This window comes from Mauremys reevesii, linkage group 2 (genome assembly GCF_016161935.1).
Source record: "Mauremys reevesii isolate NIE-2019 linkage group 2, ASM1616193v1, whole genome shotgun sequence".
NCBI lineage: Eukaryota > Metazoa > Chordata > Testudines > Geoemydidae > Mauremys > Mauremys reevesii.
This window is the reverse complement of record NC_052624.1, coordinates 198,247,951-198,271,649: the sequence shown is the minus strand read 5'-3', so window position 1 is coordinate 198,271,649 and position 23,699 is coordinate 198,247,951. Positions and strand designations below refer to the sequence as shown.

The 23,699-nt window shown below is 42.7% G+C and overlaps 1 protein-coding gene across 1 annotated transcript in view; it reads left to right on the top strand.

Annotated features, from left to right (window-relative positions):
• Positions 1-64: 64 nt before the first annotated feature.
• Positions 65-23,699, top strand: part of IMPA2 (inositol monophosphatase 2) — a 35,410-nt gene continuing 11,775 nt past the window's right edge. The window contains exons 1-5 of the mRNA XM_039524148.1: positions 65-432; positions 8,665-8,798; positions 15,309-15,413; positions 17,452-17,497; positions 20,076-20,184. Coding sequence (XP_039380082.1) covers positions 331-432; positions 8,665-8,798; positions 15,309-15,413; positions 17,452-17,497; positions 20,076-20,184 — 496 coding nt within the window. The 5' untranslated portion in view covers positions 65-330. The remainder of the gene's footprint in view (positions 433-8,664; positions 8,799-15,308; positions 15,414-17,451; positions 17,498-20,075; positions 20,185-23,699) is intronic.

The window sequence follows — 23,699 nt, the reverse complement described above, 5'->3', positions numbered from 1 at the left end:
ACCGGGGAGAGAAGGAAGAGAAGAGGGAGGAGGAGAGAAACAGGAAAGGCGGGGTAAGGGGGTGGAGGCGCGAGGGGGAAGGCGGCGGCAGCAGCAGCAGCAGCACGACAGACACCCCGCAGCTGGAAGCAGCAGCCTGCGGCAGCTGGAACTTCCCCGCTCGCCTCCCCGCAGCTCCAGGGGAGAAGCCGGAGAAGTTTCCGAGCAGAGCTGAGGGGTTCGGGGGCAGCCGAGACACGGCCCCCCACTTGTGCTCCCTGGCAGTGAGGCGGACAGGGACCTGCCTGCCGCGCGGGGCGCGCCGGAGAAGAGGTGGCAGGAGGAGCTGCGATGAAGCCCTGCGAAGAGGAGGGGCCGGGGGCTGCGGCCGGAGGGGACCCCTGGAAGGAGTGTATGGAGGCGGCGGTGCAGCTGGCGCGGCGGGCTGGGCAGGTTAGCAGCAGCAAGAGCCCACCCTGATACTTTTGTACTTGCCTCGGTCTTCTCCCTTTCCCCGGTCACAGCGTGGGGATAGCATGTGCAGGGGCGAGCTAGAGCCATTCCTTCCCTCTCCCTCCGGCTGCTCCCTGCCTCTGACCCGTCAGTCACTTCCTCCTGCCAGGGAATGGAGGGTCCGCGCTTGCAAGAGCATCTGCTCAGCGTGTCAGTCACGACGTGTGCTGCAGTCCGTAGAGAGTTTTCAGCGGCTCTCTCCCTGCTACGGTCCCCCAAATAAATGCCCCTTTCCGGGGTGAGGAAGTCTTGCTTGCAAGGGTTAATAATGCTGCTGGAGTGGTCGGAACTGTTTGCTGCAGGCTACACTCCTGTGCACTCAGCACTCTAACCTGTTGGTGCCTGCGGTGTTAACGAGGGCGGGCGAAGGAACAGGCCGGGGGGGAGAGTTGCAGGAAAAATCTCTGAAGGGGAGGGGATTAGTGTAAGAGGAGGTAACAGAGCCAACTGGGTCAGGTCAAGTGCAGTGACAAAGCTGCCTTACATTTATCCAGATTCTTCGCCGACTTATAAATGACACACTGTGTTGTGTATATTTTAAACACCCGCAGGAACGTTTTAAACAATTACACTAAGTAGCTGGAAAAGCTTTTTGTAAAGCATATTGGCTCTAGATGTTTTTGCTGAGGTAGAGACCTGCCATTGCATGCTTCACATAGGCTGAGTTTTCAGCATCGTGTTGAATATCAATGAGGGATTTTGCTTTCATATAAGCGGAGCATAGGTGATATTTTTAGCAAACATGTAGCAATGCGGCCTTTAGTCTATCATTTTGTTTGTTTGTTGCAGGCTTTAGCAGCCTGAACTGCAAATATTCAAGCCACCAATAATGATCTTTTAGATGAATGGCATCATCAAAGTCTTCTTGAGGAAAAATGAGACTGCAGTAATGATATACCGTCTTAGTATGATATTTAAGGGAAATTCCACCATGGGAGTATTTTTTCCACATTTCAAAATAATTTCAGAATGTATCTAAAATAATGGTCTGTGGTTTGGGGTTTGTTTTTTTTAATTCTCTAATTAGCAGTATGAAGGAAAAGTCTCCAATACACCCTCCAGAAGCAGGCATATTTTGTGACTGGGAGCATTTTTTATATTTAAAAATAAGATTAGCAAACATGTTTTAATGTATTTTCTTTCTTAATAAGAAAAAAGCATATACAGTGATAACAATGCTGGATTATGGGGAATTGAGGATACCTCATATCACGATGCATATATCCAAAATATGTTATATTTCCATTTTATAACAGGGTTTCTCTCTGAGATACTGAGTGTGTCAAAGATATTTAGCTGAATGACTGATTTCTTGCCTGCTATTATCTTCTTGCTTTGCCAGTCTTCTCACAATGGGGCAGATAAAATAAGAGTCACTGCAGATTTACATTGGTGTAAATAAAGAATTGTCAACATTTAAAAGTTTTGCCAGCATAGCATAGCTAGGTCACACCCCTAACCAAAACAGCTATGCCAGAAAAAGCTATAATGTAGATGTAATTATACCAGCCAAAAAGTCCTTTTGCTATTATAACTTACTTTGCACAGGAAAGTGATTTAGGATATCATAACAAAAGAACTCTTTTGCCAGTATCACCATCTCCATGGAGGAGAGGGGGTATAGCAATAAATCTTTTTTAGTGGCCTTAGGTCAATATCTGTCTCAACCTGAGAGTTAGGGTATCTCTACACTGGATAGTAAACCCAGGTCTGTGGGATCCACACTTGCAGACTTACTCTTTCCAAGCTCATGCTTGAGCATCCACACTCCATTGCGGTTTGAATCTCATGTATATGCCAGCAGATACACTCTACAGTATGAAGACCCAAGTCAGATCTTGCTGTTTCTTGGGCATAACTCAGGGTTCTTAGCACCTTTGGTAGCCATGGCTGCTTTAGGGCTTGATTCATAGTGTATTGCAGGGATTGGCAACCTTTGGCATGCGGCTCGCCAGGGTAAGCACCGTGGCGGCCTGGGCCGGTTTGTTTACCTGCTGCGTCCGCAGGTTCAGCTGATCACGGCTCCCACGGTTTGCCGTCCCAGGCCAATGGGGGCTGCGGGAACTGGCGCAGGCCAAGGGATGTGCTGGCCGCCACTTCCCGCCCTGGCGGGCCACGTGCCAAAGGTTGCCAATCCCTTGTGTATTGTGAGAGAATGTCTGTTCATCCCTTCATCCCTTGGGACTTGACCAGAAGTGGTTTGAGCCCGCCAAAGCATCCTGCAGAGCCATTTGGGTCCACATGCTTCTAGCAGCCAGAGTTGTCAACATGGATCACTGCCCAGTGGAAGAACTTCTCCAGGTCGTGCTTTCACTCCTATTTCGGGAGTCAGCCAAAGCAACTGTGAGAAGTTGGTGGACATTTTGGCAGTGGTATTTGTCCTACCAAAAGCATCTCTTGGAGGGGAGTACTGAAATCCCGATTATGGATTTCTGGTAGAAGTTAATCAGAACTACATCTTCTGGGGCTTCCTGTTTGTTTGGTTTTTTTTGTTTGTTTGTTTTGTTGAAAACCTTAAGAATGAGAATTGAAAGAGGAAATTCATCAGTCTCCATGGAATTGTTTTTTAAAAGGACATGGTATTCTTCTTCTCAAAGATGTTCATCCATGTTTAGCAGAGGAGCCCGCATACATATCCACCAATGGGAATTTTTTTAATACTTTCAGAATAGTGTCTCCAAAAGTCAGAAGTCTGATAAAGAAATAGTTACATGAATGAATATGTGTCATAGTGATGCTGTCTGATCTGGGAATGTACCTGCTCCAAGTCATGGATCTCACATTTGAACCCATTGTTTAGCTCTGTTTACGTATATTACATATGTGGGTCTGTGCTGTGTAGGTTGGATCCGGTTACTTTGGAGGGCCATGGGAGCATGGATTCAGTATTTTAATTTGGGCCATTTTCTGTGCATAACTGGCCTGTATTGAAATCCCTCCCCATTCACTATACCTGTGGATTTACCATGGACTTTCTCCCATCTTTCTTCTGTTGAGTATTCTTTTACCAAATCCTGCTTACTTTATTCATGTAAGTAATCCTACCAACTTCGGGGTGACTTTTTGCATAAGTTAAGTAAGTGGGATTAGGACCTGTTGTGGGGTTGTAGCTGCACTGTAGTATTCCCTGCTGGCCAAGCATGGCAGAGCAGGAAGTCCCCTGCCTCAGTTTCCCTCCCCAGGGTAGATTTTCTTGGCTTGCCAGACACCGGTTTGTTCAGGAGAGGTGGCTTAGCCCTCCAACCAAATAACAAACAAAACTTACCCCTTCCAGGGTAAGGAAAGTCCAACTGAAAAAGTCCCAACAAACAAAAAGGTTCTTCTGCCCTTCAGGGGCTTCTCTTTAGCCCACTCTCTGAGCCCTGTTCCAAACCCTTTTGTGGCCTAGCTGTGCGAGTCTTTGTGGCTCTGGGATCGAGCATTCAGACCCCAGTCTGATTCCCCCGGAGTACTATTCTCAGACCTGCCTGAGCTCTGTTCCTTGTGTCCTTCCCTGCTCTGGTATAGAGCACTGGGGCCCCTAGAGTATTTGGCCTCCTGCAGACTAAAGTTTAGGGCCTTCCACAGGAACCTTCCCACTCATAGTGGCTCCAACTCCCATATGGATCTCTCTGAGTCCTTTCATAAGACCCAGATGTCCATTAAACTGTCACATGGGCGTGGCCTTCCTTAGTCCCACCCCCACAGGCTCGGAAGCAGCTAATTAATAATGACACAGATGTGGCTGGCCTCATCTCATATGTTTGATATTCCAACAGTACTGGACAATATGAGTCTGATCTACTCTCATTTATGCTGTGTAAATTGGGAGAAACTTCAGTGAAGTCAATGGAGTTACACCAGTGTAAAACTAGGGGTATGTTGACACTAGAAACAGCACTGTGGCTCAGCTGCATTGCTGCAGCTGAGCCACAGTAGTGTGGACACTTACTATAGCGATGGATGAGTTCTTCCGTCACTGTAGATAATCCATCTCTCCACGAGGTTACTAGCTTGACCTAACAGTATCTACACTGGGGCTTAGGTTGGCTTAATTACATTGCACAGACTGTGAAAGTTTTCACAACCCTGAGCAATGTAGTGAAGCTGACCTAACTTTGTAGTGTAGACCAGCCCCAGACGTGAGGTCCTGAGAGAAAAATTAGGCAATGTATATGTCTAGCATGTTAATCTTTCCATATGTTTTTTTAAACTGTACAAGGAGAAAGCTGCCAGGCAGAAATAGGTGTGAAATCCTGGCCCTAGTGAAGTCAATGGCAAAACTCCCATTGACTTCAGTAGGGCCAGGATTTCACCTTATGTGTTTTGTCTTTCTGTGACATTTTTAGGGTATCTAGTAGTGAAACATAGGCAGGCTGATTTTAAAGAATAATTTTATTTTGGAGGATTACACTTGTCCAAGCATTCAGTATTTAGGGTTTGATTGTGCCATTAAGGCACAGCCCATTTTGAGGGGCATTCCAGAGCCATGCTGCTGAGAGGCACAATTCTTCCTGAAACTCAGGTGTGCCAGGCAAGTGCATACCTTGTACCCTCTCTTAGGAGGTTATAGCATGATCTCCCCTCCACAGCCTACTGCTCTACTGTGTGGTATGGAGGGAGATGGAGCCATGGCCCCGTCTCCTCTCCATTCCCTTTAGGGTGGCTTGAACCCCCAGAGATGCTAGATGGGAATAGTCTCTGTCGTCCCCTACACTAACACCATGATTATGTCAGACTCTTAAGCATGGGCTCCTTGCATCTTCACTTCTCTCTGCCCTTTGTGCAATCACACAGGGGCCAGGCGCAATCTACCACTTAGTGGTGCAATGAAGCATCAATATATACTTCTCTAAATTACTGGGCTGTTACATCATCAACTAGGTATTATCTGTCCTTCCATATAAAAATAAACAGTTACAATATGGACAAACTGTAATCTAATGAGGATGATTAGTGTAATACTTGTATAGCCAACATATAATTGCGCAGCTTGGTTGCCAGTTTCATTACACAATACTGAGGAGGGGTGAGCTATTTTTATTTCATTTACACATTTTGTGGTCCCTGAATAGATTTCACTTATCCGTCATAGCTCTTATCATCTTGAAGGACTTTTACGTGACTCCACACCTAATTTGGAAGACTAGCCAAATGCATTAGGTGATTATATTCGGCCATTTGAAGTGTATTTATATCAAGTGTTCTGTCAAGAGTCAAACCTAATGGGATTCTGTTGTATATACTCTGTATTTTTTTCACCATTTAGCCAGATTCTAATCCTTTTACCCAGGTTTGAAGTATTTTACTCCACAAGTAGTTCCACTGACTTCAGTGGACTGGTGCAAGGTACTATTCAGCATAAAGAATTTGGCCCAATATGAGATACTTGATAAATTTAATTTTATGAAGAATAAATGCTGTTCTGTTTATAATGCAAAAAATTTAAGCATGGTGAGCTAGGATATGTCTACGCTTACCGTGGATCAAGGCTGTGGCGATTGATCCACCGGGGGTCAATTTAGCAGATCTCGTGAAAACCTGCTAAAATGACCGCAAATCACTCTCCTGTCAACTCCTCGTTCCGGTGGAGTACCGAAGCATAAGGTAAGATGATGCAAGAGTTTCTCCCATCGACGCAGCACGGTGTAGACACCGCAGTAAGTCGACCTAGGCTACGTTAACTCCAGCTACGTTATTCATGTAGCGGGAGTTGCGTAACTTAGGTCAACTTAACCCCGTAGTGTAGACCTACCTCTAGTTTCTGACTTGGATTTCAGGTGCAAGTGGGTGAGATGGAGTAAGAACCCCTCTCCTTAGCAATGTATGCAGCTAACACAGACCTTGGATTTGTTGTCCATATAAGAGGAACAGGGGGATAGGCAGAAAACTGGCAGAACCTAGGCCACACCCCCAAACACACACCCCCAACCCCTGGCCAGAGTCATTTGAGCCCGTACAGATGGGGTAGTAATTTGCTGTTGGCACATCCCAGGAGCAAGGAGAAATCAGGAAAGGAACTGAGACTCAGAGGTGTGTCTCTAAGTCAGAACGCCTCCTGGGCAGACCAGTTTATGTACTTACTTCTCCTTGCTCAGTCTAGCCCTGTGTTAAGAAAAATAAATATTTAATAACATCATACAAATGAGAACTCTTAATTCACTTGACTGCCTTATGACTTTTTGGGGACACCATGAGAGTTGTAATTTAGACTCTAATCCTGAAAATACTTACTCATAATGGTGACTTTACACATGTGAGTGAGCCCACTGATTTTGGAATCATTCACATGTGCACAGTTACTCACATGTAAAGTTCTTAAAAGGTTGGGGCCTTGATATCGTGCACACACAAGGCACTAAGTTAGCTAAGGGTAGGTCTATACTCACCGTTCGGGTCGACGCGGTGAGTTCGACTTCTTGGAGTTCGAACTATCGCGTCTAATCAAGACGCGATAGTTCGAACTCCCCGCGCGCTCCGGTCGACTCCGGAATTCCACCACCGTGAACGGCAGTGGTGGAGTCGACCTTGGAGCTGCGGAGTTCGACCCCGCCGCGTCTGGACGGGTAAGTCAGTCGAACTAGGGTACTTCGAGTTCAGCTACGCTATTCGCGTAGCTGAACTTGCGTACCCTAGTTCGACCCCCCCCCCCTTAGTGTAGACCAGGCCTAAGGAAATAAAGGAGTTTTCTGCAGTAAACATTTTGCCATGCAATAGTACAAAACCTTTTGTGTGCTATCTTCAAAGGTAAAAATATTAATTAATCTTTAAACTCCTTTATGAGCTAGGGAAATAAGTATAACTTTAATTTTATAGCTGATGAAACTGAGACAGAGAGGTAGTGGGACTTTCCTAGGGCTCCACAGCAAGTCATGGTCCAGATTATGTAAGGACGGTCACTATAACAGTTAAGAGACTGAAACCCTTCAAATGTAATATTTTTGCCCATGATAAACAAGAAATGTAATAGGAATTTGGAATTTCCTGGTTTCCAGTCCCATTCACAGTACTGTAGAACAAACTGCCATTTGAACATAAATGGCTTTTCTTTAGGTAGGTTTAAAAATACTTCAATGCCAGAGTTTTGATTGAAGGATTTTTAAAAAAATATGCCTGAGGAGGAGGTTGTGTTTGGAATATTGGTTTGATGTTGCTTTTTATTTTGTATAGTTATGTACAAATCCAGCAATTACATTCATTTGTCTTTTCTATCACTGACTGTTTTGATGTCCTTTCTTAGGTACTTCATAATTGTCTTTGGTTATAAAAATAAGTTAGTTGTTCCTCCAAGAGAAACATTGTCATCATGCCTCGTTTCATAATGTCTTGCCTTATGAAGTAAGAAACAGCAAGAGAGGTGAAAGTAGGAAGAAGTTTGTCATTCATCATTTTCCCATTTGTGAATTTGCATCATATTTACTTTAGTTTAGTATGGCTTTCAATTTATTAAAAAACATAACACCAAGATTTAAAAAAAAAAACCAGAGCCCAGAGTTAGACTCCTAAGTCCATCTTTACACACTTAAATAAGAGACCAGTTTTTGAAAGGTGTTGAGCACCCAGCAACTACCACCAATTTCACAAGGTGCTGAGCATTTTTTTAAATCTGGCCACCTATGTGGACTTAGGCCCCTAACACTAGACGCTCACGTTTGAAAATCTTGGCCCAAATCTGATATAAAAGGCTTCTTTTCAGAGCCAAACTAGTATGGTTTACATTTCTTGTCACTTTTTAAAATGTAAGAGGTGGGAGTTTTGCCCCCGTAGTTTATTTTTGTTAATATTGTATTTCCGATGGAAGGGGAAAGAAAACTCCTAAGCCCTGAGGATCTTCCTTTTTCCCCTGGGTCTCTCCCCTAATTTTTCCAATCCTTAATGTGTCCATCTGCTGCTATCCTTACTATCTATACTTGTGGCTGCATTTCCTTCCAGAGCTTGTCAATGACTTTCCTAAACTAGTTAGAGGGATTGTTATAGAGAGATGTGTCCTACCCTCATTGCCTCAGTATTCTCTGCCCCTGAACAAACAAGATGGATTTTGAGTCCCAGAACTGAATCCCTTCTCTTGCATGGTAGCATACTGATGTGTCAATAGATTTTAGGGTCCGCAGAGAACCTCAGATGTAATATATTTTGTTAGTGTCTAGGGAAGGAATTGCAGAAATAAATCTGATGTGTATACTCCTCTTTCAGATTATTAAGAAAGCTCTTACAGAGGAAAAACATGTGTCTACAAAAACATCTGCAGCAGATCTTGTGACAGAAACTGATAATTTTGTGGAAAATGTGATTATTTCTGCTCTGAAAGAGAAGTTTCCCTCCCACAGGTAAGTATCTCTAGAGAGAGAACTGCCCAAGACCCTGTCCCCTGCACAGGCCATGTATGTGACCATCATTAAAAGGGAATTTTATAAATTCCGTCCCTAGATGTTAGATGACATCTGTACATAGTAATTCGCCTCCTAATAACTGAATTCAGTGTTAATACCATTTAGATATCACTCTGTTCTGGTCTCCATTGTTAAGAATTAATAAATGTCTTGAATTTAAGCAGATTGGAAAAAAATTAAGCTTCCTTTCTTTAAAAAAAAATCTGTTCCAGATTCACTTTTATGTTGACAATTACTTTGAGAAGGTACGCTGTATTTTTCATTATTAGCCACACAGTATTATTGCTCTGGATTAGCTGGAGTCATCATCTGAGGTTTTTAATATTTTGCAACCTTTTTGGATTTAATTAAATAGTACTATAACACTTTTGTCCCCAGTAAGGGTCTCTAAATTATACTATCAGTCGGAAAGCTTAATTTGTTGACAACTCTGTATCTTTTTTTTTCTGCTGTAATATAATGCTAAGAATATTTCATCAAATGGACATTAGAATCAAGCTGCATTCAGGTATCACTAAGGCCCCAGTCCTGCAAACATTCATGTGAATAATTTTGTTTTACTCACGTGTATGTGTGTGCCCACAGGATCTGGACAGAGTATAGCATTAATTCACATTTAGCTCTCCTAGCCTATAGAAAAATAAATGTTGTACAAATTACTGCACAAGATTTAACTGTAGATCTTAAACATGAATTCAGATATGTGATTCCCATTGAGCTATTATGGCCATCTGAGAGTAACCCCCTATAAACAGGAGCCATAAAATGATAAATTTTAGCACATTCACATTGGAAATAGGCTTTATAAAACATGTCTTAAGATTGGCTTGACGCACACAAAATATATACTTTACAACTGATTTCCACATTTGACTTTAACCTATGAAGGTAAAAGAACAGCCCTCTGCAGAGAGCCAATACAAGACCTGTGTGCCATTTAAATCTACATAAACCCTCTATGTGTACTTTAAGTGGTACATAGTGCGACGAGATATCCCCGGGGTGCGGCCTGGGACCATGGGACTGCTGTGCCCCCTTAACTCTCTCCAGCCTGGGCTGTCTCTCACAATGTCTTGCTAGTGACCAGCAGCAAACCCCTCCAGGCGCTGTGATCACTCAGCACAGCCGCATGTGGAGCCCCACACCCATCTAGATTGCATGAGTGCTCCCTGAGGCACTCATGAATCACACAGAGAAAGACACCAGTCAAATCCCTCCTCCTCCCCCCCCCCACCCCAGCTCCCAGTACTATACCTCAGGAATATACCGTCTAATTTATTAATTGGTTCACCACTTCAACAATGGAAAGTGGACATACATCAGCCTTTGTCAAGCCTGAGCAGATTTTCCCCCACACTTCATACCAGCTCACTGGTAAAGATACAGTTAAACAAATTTATTGACTATAAAAGATAGATTTTAAGTGATATTAAGTGATAGGAAAAAAAGTCAGAGTTAGTTACCAAAATAAAATAAAATAAAAGCATGCAGTCTAAACTCTCAACCCTATTACACTGGGCAATATCTCGATTAAGCAGTTTTTCTTACCCCACTGGATATTGCAGTCCTTAATATACAGGTTTGTTCCTTAAACCTGGGCCAATCTCCTCTGTTGGAGTCTTGTCTTCTTCTCAGTGTCTTAGTTGCTTGCAGCGTAGGTGGGGGCAGGAGAAAAGGCCCAGTATGTGTCCACTCTGTCTGTTTTATACCCTCACTCCATGTGCTTGGAAAACACAAGTCCAAGCATGTCTGGGGGCATTGCTGAGGCTATGGCTACACTTAAACTTCAAAGCGCTGCCGCGGCAGCGCTTTTGTAGTCAAAGTGTAGTCAGCGCTGGGAAAGGGAGAAAACCGCTCCCCTCCCCCCCCCCCTCTGGGAATCCCGGACAGCGCTGGGGACAGCGCTGGGCGCGCTGGGGGGACCACACTGGCGCTGTGGCGCTGGCGCTTGCAGCGCTGCAGGCGCAGGTGAGTCACACTGCCTGCTGCAGCTGCTGCAATGTAAGTGTGCCGCCTGAGTCTCTCCCAGTAAGGTTGAGCAATTCTCCTGGTGTGGCCTCATGCAGGTGAGTCATTGCATTGTAGCTACCTTGCTGGACAATGGCTGTTGATGGATTGGGCGTTGGTTACTTTCCTTGCTGTTGCCTCTGGGGAGCTAATATCTGGCTGATTCTCCAACTTACAGTATGTTTTAGTGACAACCATACAACACAATTCTCATAACTTCACATGCATTAATGCTATATGTATGGATAGAGAAATTACTTTCAGCAGATCGTAACCTTTCCCCTGATGCCTTACAAGGCATTCTTTATATGTAATATCACAATTATATACAGATGAGGAATATGGGGGGGTTATAGGGTGCTACCCCAAGGTATAAAACGTCACACATAGGTCTTGCACTAGCTATTTACATAAGGATGACTTTGTGTCAGATTCCAAAGAATTCAGCTAAAATGAACATATTTGAAAAACCATTGGTCATGTTGGTGTAAAGAGCATACTTAATGCAAAACTTACTGAAAAAATTATAGATTAAGTACATCTTTCTAACTATCTGTTATGCGATCCAAAACTCTGGCAGTACTACACAATTTAAGTGTAATATTTGGTTGCAATTCTTAGGCAGTGCTGGGATTTACAAATATATTATTTGAGTAATATTCCATCTAAAGTACTGCTTGCTGTGCTGTTGTCTGTTCTGTAATATGTGTTTTCCTTAATGATCTGCCAGAGGAAGTGTAGCATACAAGGCTCATGTAACATGAGCATAAAGTGTTTAGAAGCATTCATGCTTTTTAGAATAGGAATAGCAGGTGCAAGGTCAATGTAGACCAGGGTTTCCCAAACAGGGGTTGCCACTTCTGCAGGGAAAGCCCCTGGTGGGCTGGGCTGGTGTGTTACCTGCCCCGTCTGCAGGCCTGGCCGATCACGGCTCCCACTGGCCGCGGATCGCTGATCCGGGCCAATGGGAGCTGCTGGAAGTGGCGCGGGCCAAGGGACGTACTGGCCGCCACTTCCAGCAACTCCCATTGGCCTGGAGCAGCGATCCGCGGCCAGTGGGAGCCGCGATCGGCCAGGCCTGCGGACGGGGCAGGTAAACGCACCGGCCCGGCCCGCCAGGGGCTTTCCCTGTAGAAGCGGCGACCCCTGTTTGAGGAAACCCTGACGTAGAACCAGAAATGGAAGTCTCCAACATGATGAGAGATTATTAACCCTTTACAGTCAACTTCCATTTTGAATTTGCCCGTGCATTTTTCCTAGCTTCTGATTTCATAAGGTAACTAAGTGAACTAAGCTTTCTTTAAGACAGTTCAGTTTCTGTTTGTTATGTTTTGGCCAGGGTTCGTATTGACCCAAATGCATACTTCAGTTTACAGAATATAGTCTTCTGTCTGAATATCTTTCTACATACAAAATACAGTAGATAGGTACAAAGAAAAAAATTAAATTTGACTTCAGTACGGGTTTATGTGCTCTGTCTCGCCAGTAATCCAGCTCTCAGGGACATCCAACTAAGATTTTAAGATTTTTTTTTTATTCCCCTTTTCTTAAATTATTTTGGTTCAGGTACTTCTTTGTTTAAAAAGGAAATTCTAGTAGTGACACACTTTACCAAAGTTGTCACTGCAATCAGAGGTATTTGTGATGTGGCAGAATGATGCATTCAGTGCATCAGCTAGTAGCAAGAAGATTTCACAGAGGTAACAGGAAAAATAGTGGAAAAGTTTGTTAAAAATGTATTACGCTGGATGTCCAACTCCCTACTTGGTTAGTGGTGAGAGTCAGCCCATTAATCTGTGCCTCCGTTTTCATTTTTGCTTTACTGATTCTTTAAAAATAAAGAATTTTAGTATTTTATTTCAGTACTTTCATGGATTTTAATGAGTATTTTCTAGGTGACTGATTTTTTTAACTTTATTTTTCTAATGTATCTTTACATGGTATGGACTCTTCACAGAACGAAGCACTCATCACATAGTTCTCCATTAATGACATTATTCTTACCACATTATTCTTACCACAAAGCAGTATCTTTCAATGCTATGGGCTTGTCTACACTACCCACTGGATTGGCAGGCAACTATCGATCCTCTGAGAGCTCTTCCGTCGACTCCGGTACTCCACCAGAATGAGAAGCGTAAGCGGAGTCGACGGGAGAGTGCCAGCTGTCGATTTACTGCAGTGAAGACACTACGGTAAGTACAGGGGCGGCTCTAGGAATTCCACCGCCCCAAGCACGGCAGCACGCTGCAGGGGGCGCTCTGGCGGTCGCCGGTCCCGCGGCTCCGGGGGACCTCTTGCAGACGTGCCTGCGGAGGGTCCGCTGGTCCCGCGGCTCTGGTGGACCTCCCACAGGCGTGCCTGTGGATGCTCCACCGGAGCCATGGGACCAGCGGACCCTCCGCAGGCACGTCTGCAAGAGGTCCCCCGTAGCTGCGGGAGGTCCGCCGGAGCTCTGGGACCAGCGGACCCTCCGCAGTCATGCCTGCGGGAGGTCCGCCGGAGCCGCCTGCCGCCCTCCCGGCAAAATGCCGCCCCAAGCGCGCACTTGGCGCGCTGGGGTCTGGAGCCAGCCCTGGGTAAGTAGATCTAAGTACGTCAACTTCAGCGATGCTATTCACGTAACTGAAGTTGCACATCTTAGATCGACCCCGCACGGTAGTGTAGACAAGCCCTATGTTATGCACTATGGGCTTGATCCTGCTCCCCTGGAAGTTAATGGGATTGTTACCATTCACTTCCCTGGGTACAGGATCAGACTATATGAGTCTGACCTTGCACCAGTGACGTCAACAAGACCGAGCTTTGCCATTGACTCAGATGGGCACGAGATCAGGCTCTGTTCCTGTACATTTATTTTTACTGTGTAAAGTCCTTTTAAAATCAATGGTGCCAATAAACTTTTAGTTACAAAGGAACTTTCCTACATTACAAAAGTTTTGACAGTAAATACTACATATAACTGGTCTTATACAGCAAATATGTTCCTTTGCCTTCCTTTTCCCCCTCACCATGCTCTCTTCTCCCTATGTCCCACTCTGTCAAAGCCCCGAGGGTCCTTTCTCTCCCTGCCATCACTCACTTCACTGCTCCAACCCTCTTTCTAGCCTGCCCACAAGGGCCTGAATTGTAGCCACCATCTTCCCAGCCAAAGAAGACTAGAAGGGACTCACGTCAGAGACAGTCATTGTCTCTCTTTAACTGGTTTACTCTCGAGTACCATGAATCTGTTCCCTCCCTTTCTCTCCACAAGGCAGAGTCCCTCTGCCATCATACCATTCCAATCCCCAGGGAGCCCAACGGCAATTGCCGAACATGCCCTGTCCTGCCCCGGCAGCTCCTCCCATGCGGCTGTACCGCCTCCAGCCTTGCCCCCGTCCCTTCCACACAGCTGTCTGCGTGACTGCGTCTCCTGTCTGGGGTCTGTACAGCCATGACCGAGGACAGGACTGGGGGTGGTACAGCTGCGCCGGGAGAGCTGTCATTGCAGGACGCTGGCTCCTGGGAGCAGCAGCCCCATGATCTGCTCCTTTCTCACTGCGGTTCCTGGGAGAGCCCTGCAGTTCCGCGGATATCGATTTATAGCTGCGGATAGCCGCATCCACGGATATAAATTTATATCCACGCAGAGCTCTACACATATCTAGATGATTTGATGTACCCACTGGAAGACCTTTGCGTACCCCAGGGATACGTGTACCCCTGGTTGAGAACCGCTGATCTAGGGAATGGAAAAGATAACTAAGGAAGGCAGGACAGATGCCAGAACAGGATGTACAATTCCTAGGAAAAGGAAAACAGAAAACCTATTGAAATAAATAATGACAGGACAGAAAATCAGCAGCTCAACATGGAATTCAATGTGCTCCTGTAAATTTTGTAATTTTTTTTAATTCTCTTGAATTACTCTGGGTCTTGCAAAGAGGAAAGTTCAGCTTTGTGAACTTTTTACTTCCTGATCTACTCTGCTATTAAAAATTGTGGTGGGAGTGCGGCTGTAGATTTTCTAAGGCTATTTTTTCCTGGTTCATTCACCTGCAAGGAATGGGGGGTACATTTGGCAGCCTGCATTACTTCCTGCTAGAAGTGGGCCTGAGCTGCGAAATTGCAATCAAGATCTCAATTTCTTCCAAAGTTGGGGTTTCATTTCAGATCCATCTCTATATGCATTATATGATTTTGAAATATGTATCATTAACATATAGGGAGGGGGAACTAGAATGGGATTTTTTTTTAATATACTGTATAAAACAATTTTCTGAGCTATCTTTTTAGAACTTCTTTACAAATTTTCTGTGAGTTGGTGGGTGGTGGTGGTGGGCTTTTTGTTTTGTTTTTGGTAACTGAACTTTAAAAATACATGAATGTAACAATAGTCCCCAAAAGCCAAGAAAGTGGAGTTGAGTTTTCTGAGCGTACTTTACTCCATGTCAAATATAGGTTTATTGGAGAAGAGTCCACTGCCGCTGGGTCAAAATGTGTCCTCACTGACAATCCTACCTGGATTATTGATCCCATTGATGGAACCTGCAATTTTGTGCACAGGTAAATTCAGTAACATGGAGAATTGTTAAAATATAGTAACTCTTCAGTTACTCATCAGTCCTTCTCTCCCCCCATTACTGAAATATTTTTCACTGTGTTAAGTTTGCTCAATTTACAATTACCTACAGCATTATATTTACAAACTGAGGGGTTTTGCCTGAACAAGACCTGCAGGATCCATTCCAGTATCTTTTTATATCTGATATAGTATTTGATACTCCTGGGGGAATTCTGCACCACTGTGCATGTGCAGAATTTATATCGCCTGCAGATTTCTTTCCTTCCCCACAGAAAAATGACTTTCTGACGGGGAAGCAAAGGGAAGCCACAAGTGGTCCCCAGCAGTATGTTTCGGGTGCCCAGAGCCGCTGGCAGAGAGGTAGATCACTGTGGGGCAGGGGGTAGGACTGGGAAAGACCCGGCTGGTGACTCCTACCCTGCACCTGGCTCAGCTGCTAGTCCTGGCTGGGCTGGGGAGGACAGTACTTCCTCTTCCCCTGCATGGCATCCAGGGCCGGGTCACACCCACCCCCAGAATTCTCCCCCACCTGCAGGGAGCTCTGCAAACTGTCCCCCCGCCACGCTTTCTGCACCCATCACTCCTCAGCTTCAGAGGGAGGGATACCTGTACAGGGAGCTGCTCCCTCATCTGCCCAACCCTCGTGCATTCAGACCCCCCTCATATTCAGACCCTTCCACCAAACCTCACCCCCCACACTCAGAACCCCCACACACACACTGAGCTCCACTCCCCCTGCACCTGGACCACCCTGACGAGCCATCCACACCCAGATCCCCACCCCACTAAGCCCCAACCAGCTGCACCTGTGTCCCCACCCCACTGAGCCCCACTCCCCCAGCATCTGGACCCCCCCACTGAGCTCCCACACCCAGGCCCCCTGCCAAGCTCTATCCCCCCAACAACCAGACCCCCTCACACTGAGCCCCAACCACCTTCACCTGGGCCCCCCTGCAGAGTCCTATTACCATTGCACCTTGAACCCCCCAACAAGTCTCTGTGCATCCAGATTCCCCCCACACCTGGATCCCACACTCTGCTGCCTGCACCCAGATTGCCTGACACAGATTACCCCTCTCAATTCACTACTAAGCCCCCCCCACGCTAAGCCCCTCCACGCTTGGATACTGCCTTGCTAAGCCCGCCTGCCCCTGCGTGGTGCACCTACAAAACTACAACTTTAACTCAAAATTTAAATATTTGATTTTTAAAAAAAAAACAATGATTGTTTACTTCACCTGGACAGTCCCACTAAATTTAAAATAATTCTGTATGGTTGGTCTAATAGGCAAAGATTTTTTAAATGATGGGCCTAATTCTGCCTTGGTGCATTGACTTCAATGGAATAATATGGGCTTACACTGTGGCTGATTGGGGCCAGCTTCTGGGGGTTGATGTTTCAGGTAATACAGATAAATTGTGCCTTACAGCAATAGTTTCTGCTGTTACTCTACTATTTTCTACAAGTTTTAAGACATTATTAATTTGTCAGTTCATACTTAAATTTTGGGACAATTAATACCTATGTCAAAAGGAGCAAGTGAAATATGTAGTTATTACTTTGGCAAGACAGAAGGTAGTATAACAGGTTTCATTTATTGTTGACCTCAGGTACAAAGTTTCTCCCTAATTAATTACTGTCTGCAAAGTGCTCTGAGATCATTGGATGAAACGTATCAATTATTTATTACAATATTATTTTAAGATCAGGTTATTTAGTTACACTAGGGGGAAAAATCATTAAAATTTCAAATATATGTTTAATATACACAGCCTATTTATGTTTTCATAAATTTCTTTTTTAACTTTTTGAAATGTTAGTTTCAATTAAAAAAAAGAATTGACAAAGTACAAGGGACAGTCTTGGGTGGAAACAGAGGGAAGGTATAATGTAGATGAAGTTTTTAGTTGAGTAAAATTACAGTGCTCTCTGTGGGTTCAGTTGCTGCTGGGAGTTGCAGAATTTGCATGTTTAAAGAGATTACTCATGAATAGTACTTTCTCTCTTATTTTTCACAGGTTTCCAACAGTGGCAGTTAGCATTGGATTTGCTGTTAACCAAGAGGTATAAAATATGTTCTGTGAGTTGGTAACCTGAGATAAACCTCAGAGCCATGTGGGAGCTAAAAAATTAATACAAAGGCTCTTTCCATGCTATTGAAATTTGTTTGGTCACACCACACCAATGTAACACCCTAATCCTGCAAACCGTTACTCCTGCAGGTAGTCCCATGCTAATTGGATTTATATATTATTAAAAGGAGACTACTGATGTAAGAGTTAATAAAATCAGGCATTAATAAGTTATGTTTAAATTGTGACTAAGCATCTCTATATTTATCTTCTACTGTTCTCTTGTTATTATGCTGATTCCTATTGCTTTAAAGCTGTTAGCAATCTCCTTGACTCTCGGACAGTTTTTTTTTTTTATGTACAGTATATAGTAGGATTACTTTTTGTGATACGTGCAAAGTTATGGTTTGGATTCCCTTAATCTTCCTTTGTGTGCTTTTGAGGTGCAGTAAATTTAGTATTATTCCATTATTTAGTATTATGCCATGTACCTTCATAAGAGCCATAGAAAAACAAAGAACCTGGCCTTGGGGCTTGGGAAACTGTTATTTTTAAATTTCCTAGTTCTCACAATTCATTTTGGAGGGGTTTGTACAACTACTGTAGTTTTACAGTTTGATTTATAAAATAAAAGTAGCTATTTTTAAGTAGTTATTCAAACTATTGTAAAATGTGTCTCTTGGGCCTTTGCATTTATATGCATTGACATGCCGTTAGCTCCCATTGAAGCCAACAGGAATTTTATGTGTGCAAGGAATGCAGCATCAGGCAAATTCAGCGATGGCTTAATTTTCAGATGTGATGAAGTCTAGCAACTCCCTTTGGTTTGGGCAGTATAGTGCTAGTGTTTTGGGCAGTGTATCTAGATTGACTGCAGCTTGTCTTTAAAAACATAGAAACTGTAGACACACTTTAGTGCCATTCCAAAGATTATTCCTTCCCAAATGTTTTCAGAGATTGCATATAATTACAAAACAGCTTTCTTTAGTGTTTATTTATTTTCTATAGCACCCATCATGCTTTAGATGCTGCTAAAACAAAAATAAACAATAATATTAAATTTTACCATCCATTGTAGTAACAAAAACAGGCAAAAGTAAAAAAAAACAAAAAAACCTCAATAAAGGAGCCAAAATGGGCGTAGGTGAATAAAAAGATCTAGCATCAAGCTCTGAATACTGCTAAAGAGAGATTCTTGGGGCTATCTTAGGAGGAGGGATAGCTCAGTGGTTTGGGCATTGGCCTGCTAAACCCAGGGTTGTGAGTTCAATCCTTGAGGGGGCTATTTAGGGAAGTGGGGATTGGTCCTGCTTTGAGCAGGGGGTTGGACTAGATGAAGTCCCTTCCAATCCAGAAGTCCCTTCTGGATTCTGTGATCCAGATCTGGAGTTCCATACATAGGGACCCTGAACCAAGAAGAGTCTGACTCCATGTTGGTTTAGATGGGGCATCAGGATGAATATTAAGGAAAACCCATTCCCTCTGAGCTATCTTTGAGGACTGTTGGGTGAGAGGTGGTCACTCAAGTAGCATGGGTCATGGTTGCAGCAAGGGACTGGGAGTCTAGAAGATCTGAGTCCTATTATTGGCTCTTCTACAAACTTATTCTGAGACCTTGGGCAAGTCACTTCACTTCTCTCTGTCTGTTTCGCTATGAGTAAAATGTAGATAATATTTTATCTCATAGTAATGACGTGAGGATTGATTCATTAATGTCTGTAAAGTGTTTTAAGATCTTCTTATGGAAGGTACTATAGTTGTGCAAAATATTAGGTACTTTGGGCCTGGATTATTAAAGCTCCAATTGTGAACCCCTTATTCCCACTTGTAAGCAGGTGCTTGCACAAATAGTTCAGTGTTGCCAATTCTCATAATTTTATCATGAGTCTAGTGATATTTGGTGTTTTTCTTCAAGCCCCAGCTCCTGGAGTCAGGTGATTTCACAAGAATCTCAGTGTTCATTTAAAAGACCAGTTAGCTTCTAGCCTTCATGATTGCAGAGAAAAACTCAAAGATGACTTGAGTGCACCTCAAGGGCTCAAAAGATAGAAGGCAAGTGAAATGTATTATGACATGCAAACTATGTATCTTTAAAAAAAAAAAGTTGCCTGATTTGTAAGCCAATCTCATGTGTTTTGGAGGCCTGAGTCATGAATTTGAGATGCTTGAGGTTGGCAATATTAATAGCCCCAGTGAAGTCAATGAGCCTATTCATGTGAGTGACTGCTCACCAATGGGAGTAAAGTGTTCAGAATCTGGCCCTGGGAGATTTACATATTCTCAATAACTCCTTGAATTGAATTTCAGAGTAACTTTTTATTCCATTCTAATAGTGTGCATAAAAATGAGCTGTGAATAGATGGAATTAATATCTCTCTTTCTAAACTGAATTTTATATGCTGTGTATCTAAAACTAAAGTGTAACAGTAAAATTATTTATTAGCAGCGGCATAATCTTTGGTTATCTAGCTAATTAAAATAATTTTAATCTTTCTGCCATTAGTAGTTGTTTATACCTGTGCTGAGTAATTTGAGTTGCATTCATTTCTTTCCTTTTCAAAATCTTAAAGCTTGAATTTGGTGTAATTTACCATTGCACTGAAGAACGATTATACACTGGTAGAAGAGGTCAAGGGGCATTTTGTAATGAAAAAAGGCTTCAGGTATCCAAAGAGACAGGTTGGTCTAGATTTTTGTTAGAACTCTAAAAGAAATATGTTGAATTTCAGAGTTGATGCTAATCCTAAATGGAAATTATTATCCTGATTTAAAGTATCTTTCCTGCATTATAACTGTGTCTTTCCTGGAAACATAAGGATGTTCTCAAATTTCTGTTTAAAATATACAGCTTTATGTAAATTAGTATTAAATGGGCCTAAAATATTTTGCAATTCCCACACAAATTGATCAGTATTAATCCAAAGCCACTCCTTTAAGATAAAGAAATAGGATGAAATTCACCACTATACCATGCCTTCTGTACACTGGTGTAACTCCGGGATACAAAGTACAGCTGGAATGGTGAATTAGGCCCACATTATTATGGCATCTGTCATTCACGTATTTTCAGATGACTTAATGGTGCCATATACTGCATCTTGTTTGTAAGCACACATATGCCAGTAGTAAATGGAATTAATAGATGCATACACTACTTTAAAAACAACTTGCTGTGATGTCTGTGAGAGGTCTGTTTCATCATACAATTAGTTAGAACACTTAGTCGTACTGTATTGGGATTTATTACTATAACCTAATAAAGTGATTCTGCATTTGCCTAGTTATAATAGTTAAGTTCAATCAAATGCACATAACGATAAGAAGCTTTCTTTTAACAAATCCAATGCAGAAGATAAGGCAGCATAATTAGCAGATAGAAGCAAGCAGATGTCACAGAGCTGTATCTTTGTACCCCAGAAATGATAAAAATTACAGTAGAAAAATGGTTTGGTGCAGACTGAAATCATTGCAAATTAAAGCAATATAATGTACAGATTAGATATGGGTCCAGACCAACCCTGGATGATGAGAACTTCCCTGATAGTTGGAAAAATTTGGATCCAGATCCAGGCTTTGTGGCTTGGACCAGTCTTTAGTGGGCCAGGTTTATTTATCTGGAGAAAGTGCGTACAAATGGTATGTTTCTCCCCCACAGGAGCAGCTGTGCCTGAGGGAGGACATTTACCCCAAATAGGTGTCCATGGTCCTACCCTAGCCACCCTTCCAAAGGTGTTCTGTCCAGGGAGGGAAGTTTTAAAATACAGCCCATATTCCACAAGAATCCCCTTAGCCGAGTATGCCTGGGAGGCTTACGGAATCAGGGCATCTCCCAACTGCCCTGCATCCTTCATAAACTGGCCCCATTCACTTTTATGTCTAAATGGTCCTGGGCCTTCAGCTGAGCAAGGGCTGTGGGATACAGCACCACTTTGTCCCCATTCCCTGTGGACTTTCTGCTAATGTGAGAGTTCAGAACATAAGGGAAGGGTCAGATCCCATATTGTTTAGATGCTTTATAATTTTTTCTCTTTTGAGATGTACTCATTTGTGTGGGGTGTTTCAAACAGGGAAGATGGAGAATATTTTTATTGATTTTTATGGTGTTTAAATGTAGCCCATTTACGGTTGTTCTTGTCCAATAAGGATTTTGACTTCAATAGAATGAATCACCTCTGGAGTACAAGATGTTTCTCCTCATTCTGGCTTCTGGAATTTGTGGCTTTTAGGCTTCTATGTTACCTCATGCTTTTTTGTTTCAGGAAATGTATTTTGTATAGAAAATGTTGTTGTACAGTATTAAATTAGATTAATGCTAGATATGTTCAGCATTTAACAATTCAGAATTAAAGAGAATCACATTGCAAAGGTTATGTCACAGTAAGAAAACAGAGCTGTGGTCTTGGATATCCGCCACTCACAGATTTAAATAATCATAAATGAAGGAACATCCCAAAGATATAAAATTCCCTTTGACAAACGTTGACACAGTTTAAAGCCAGGCCTGGCCTTAAGTGTGTTGATACCATAAATGGTGTGAGGCTTCACGCCACTCTGCCCCCTTCAATAGCCAAAAATGTTGGTCCCTTGTCTCTTTTCCTCCCACATTTACCCAAGTCACTGTCATCTCTCTTCCACCAACCCTCCTTGTTTCTCTTCCCCTCATCAGGGTGGAGAACTTGTCTTCTGGTCAGCTGTCTCCTGCAGTTTGAATTCCTGAAACCACTTTGTGTCTTTTCACTAGATGGTCTCTTCCCTAAATTCAATTCCTCCGTAAGCCCAAAACCTCCTTAAAGCGTTTCAGTCTTTAAATCTAATTCCTAAATTAGTGTAACTTTGACTAAGTATTAGGAAATGTTTCTAATTCATCAGGAACATGTTTATAATAGTTTTCACAGTTCCATAGAATAGTTATTTTTGTTATGACCAAAGTGTCCTTTGCATGAATGTATGGTAGTAATAATAATGTCTGTAGTAAGGCATGCATTCAGTGTGTCATAATTGTAAACATTGAATGTATTACGCAGAAGACTAAAGGCAGATTACTTTCAACCTCCAGAAATTTCCAGTTACGGCAAAGCAATGCATGCCCTGCATTGTGTCCCTATAGTTTTAAAGTAGAACTGTGCTTCTATACTTTAATGTAACATTTTAAAAAATGGGTATGAAGTCTGTTTCTGCAGTTATATTTGTGATATCCTGTGACAGTTTTATTCTAATTACATGTATATTACTTACCCATTGCTAATCAGCTTGCTTGAATCCATAATGCCCTTTTACATTCATAGGTGGCCAGTATCTGGCATGTCAATTTAATTACAAGATGTCTCAGGCCACATTAATTTGTCTATGAAAATACCACTCAGTAGCACCACAGCATTTGGTCCACTGTCCCTACTTAAATCATTTGGAAGGAATACTGTGTATACTACTTAAAATATTACATATGTCGTAGGCCTGAATGTGACCTCACTTAAGGCCTATCTAATACCCATTGAACTCTATGTGAATCTTTCCTTTGGCTTTAATTGTCCTTGGCTTTGATTAGGCCCCTATACTGCTGTAAGTCAGAAGTTACTGAATTGAACACAGTACAAAAGGAAAAACTAATGCCGCAAAAATTAGTTCAGAATTAGACCTACTGACTTTTTTTATATATAATAGCTGGTAAATATATTGATACTTGCACGTTTGTGACTTTTGTAGTCTTTCCAATGTCCAAATGTAAAAGGGGGTAGTTTTTGCAAGATAAATGGAGTTTTTGGTGAATATTTTTAATTGATCTTTACTTATCATACACCTAGCTTTGTCTAATTAAAATGAATGGTATAATCCAAGAGATCAAAGTTCCCTGTTCAGGAAGCATTCTGCTTTAAAATACAATTCCTTTACAGTGAAATGCATAGATCTTATGTCAATTTTTTTTTAGCTGACTGCTAAAAGTTTGTGAGGTCACCAAAGGCTGACTGGTCAATGAAGGAAAAATTCCATGGGAACAAAGGAAACTCCTAGAAACTGCAGTTTTGTTCTTATTCTTCCTTCCCTTCTTTTACCAAACAAGTATTTTTAGATAACCCAACTGTGAGCAACTGAGTCTTGTTACAGTCATTTAGACAAAAGCAGTTTCTCAGCCTGAGAGAGAATATGAAAGGAAGAACAATTTTTGTGTGCATGAGAAATGGTTTTGCTGTGAAAAG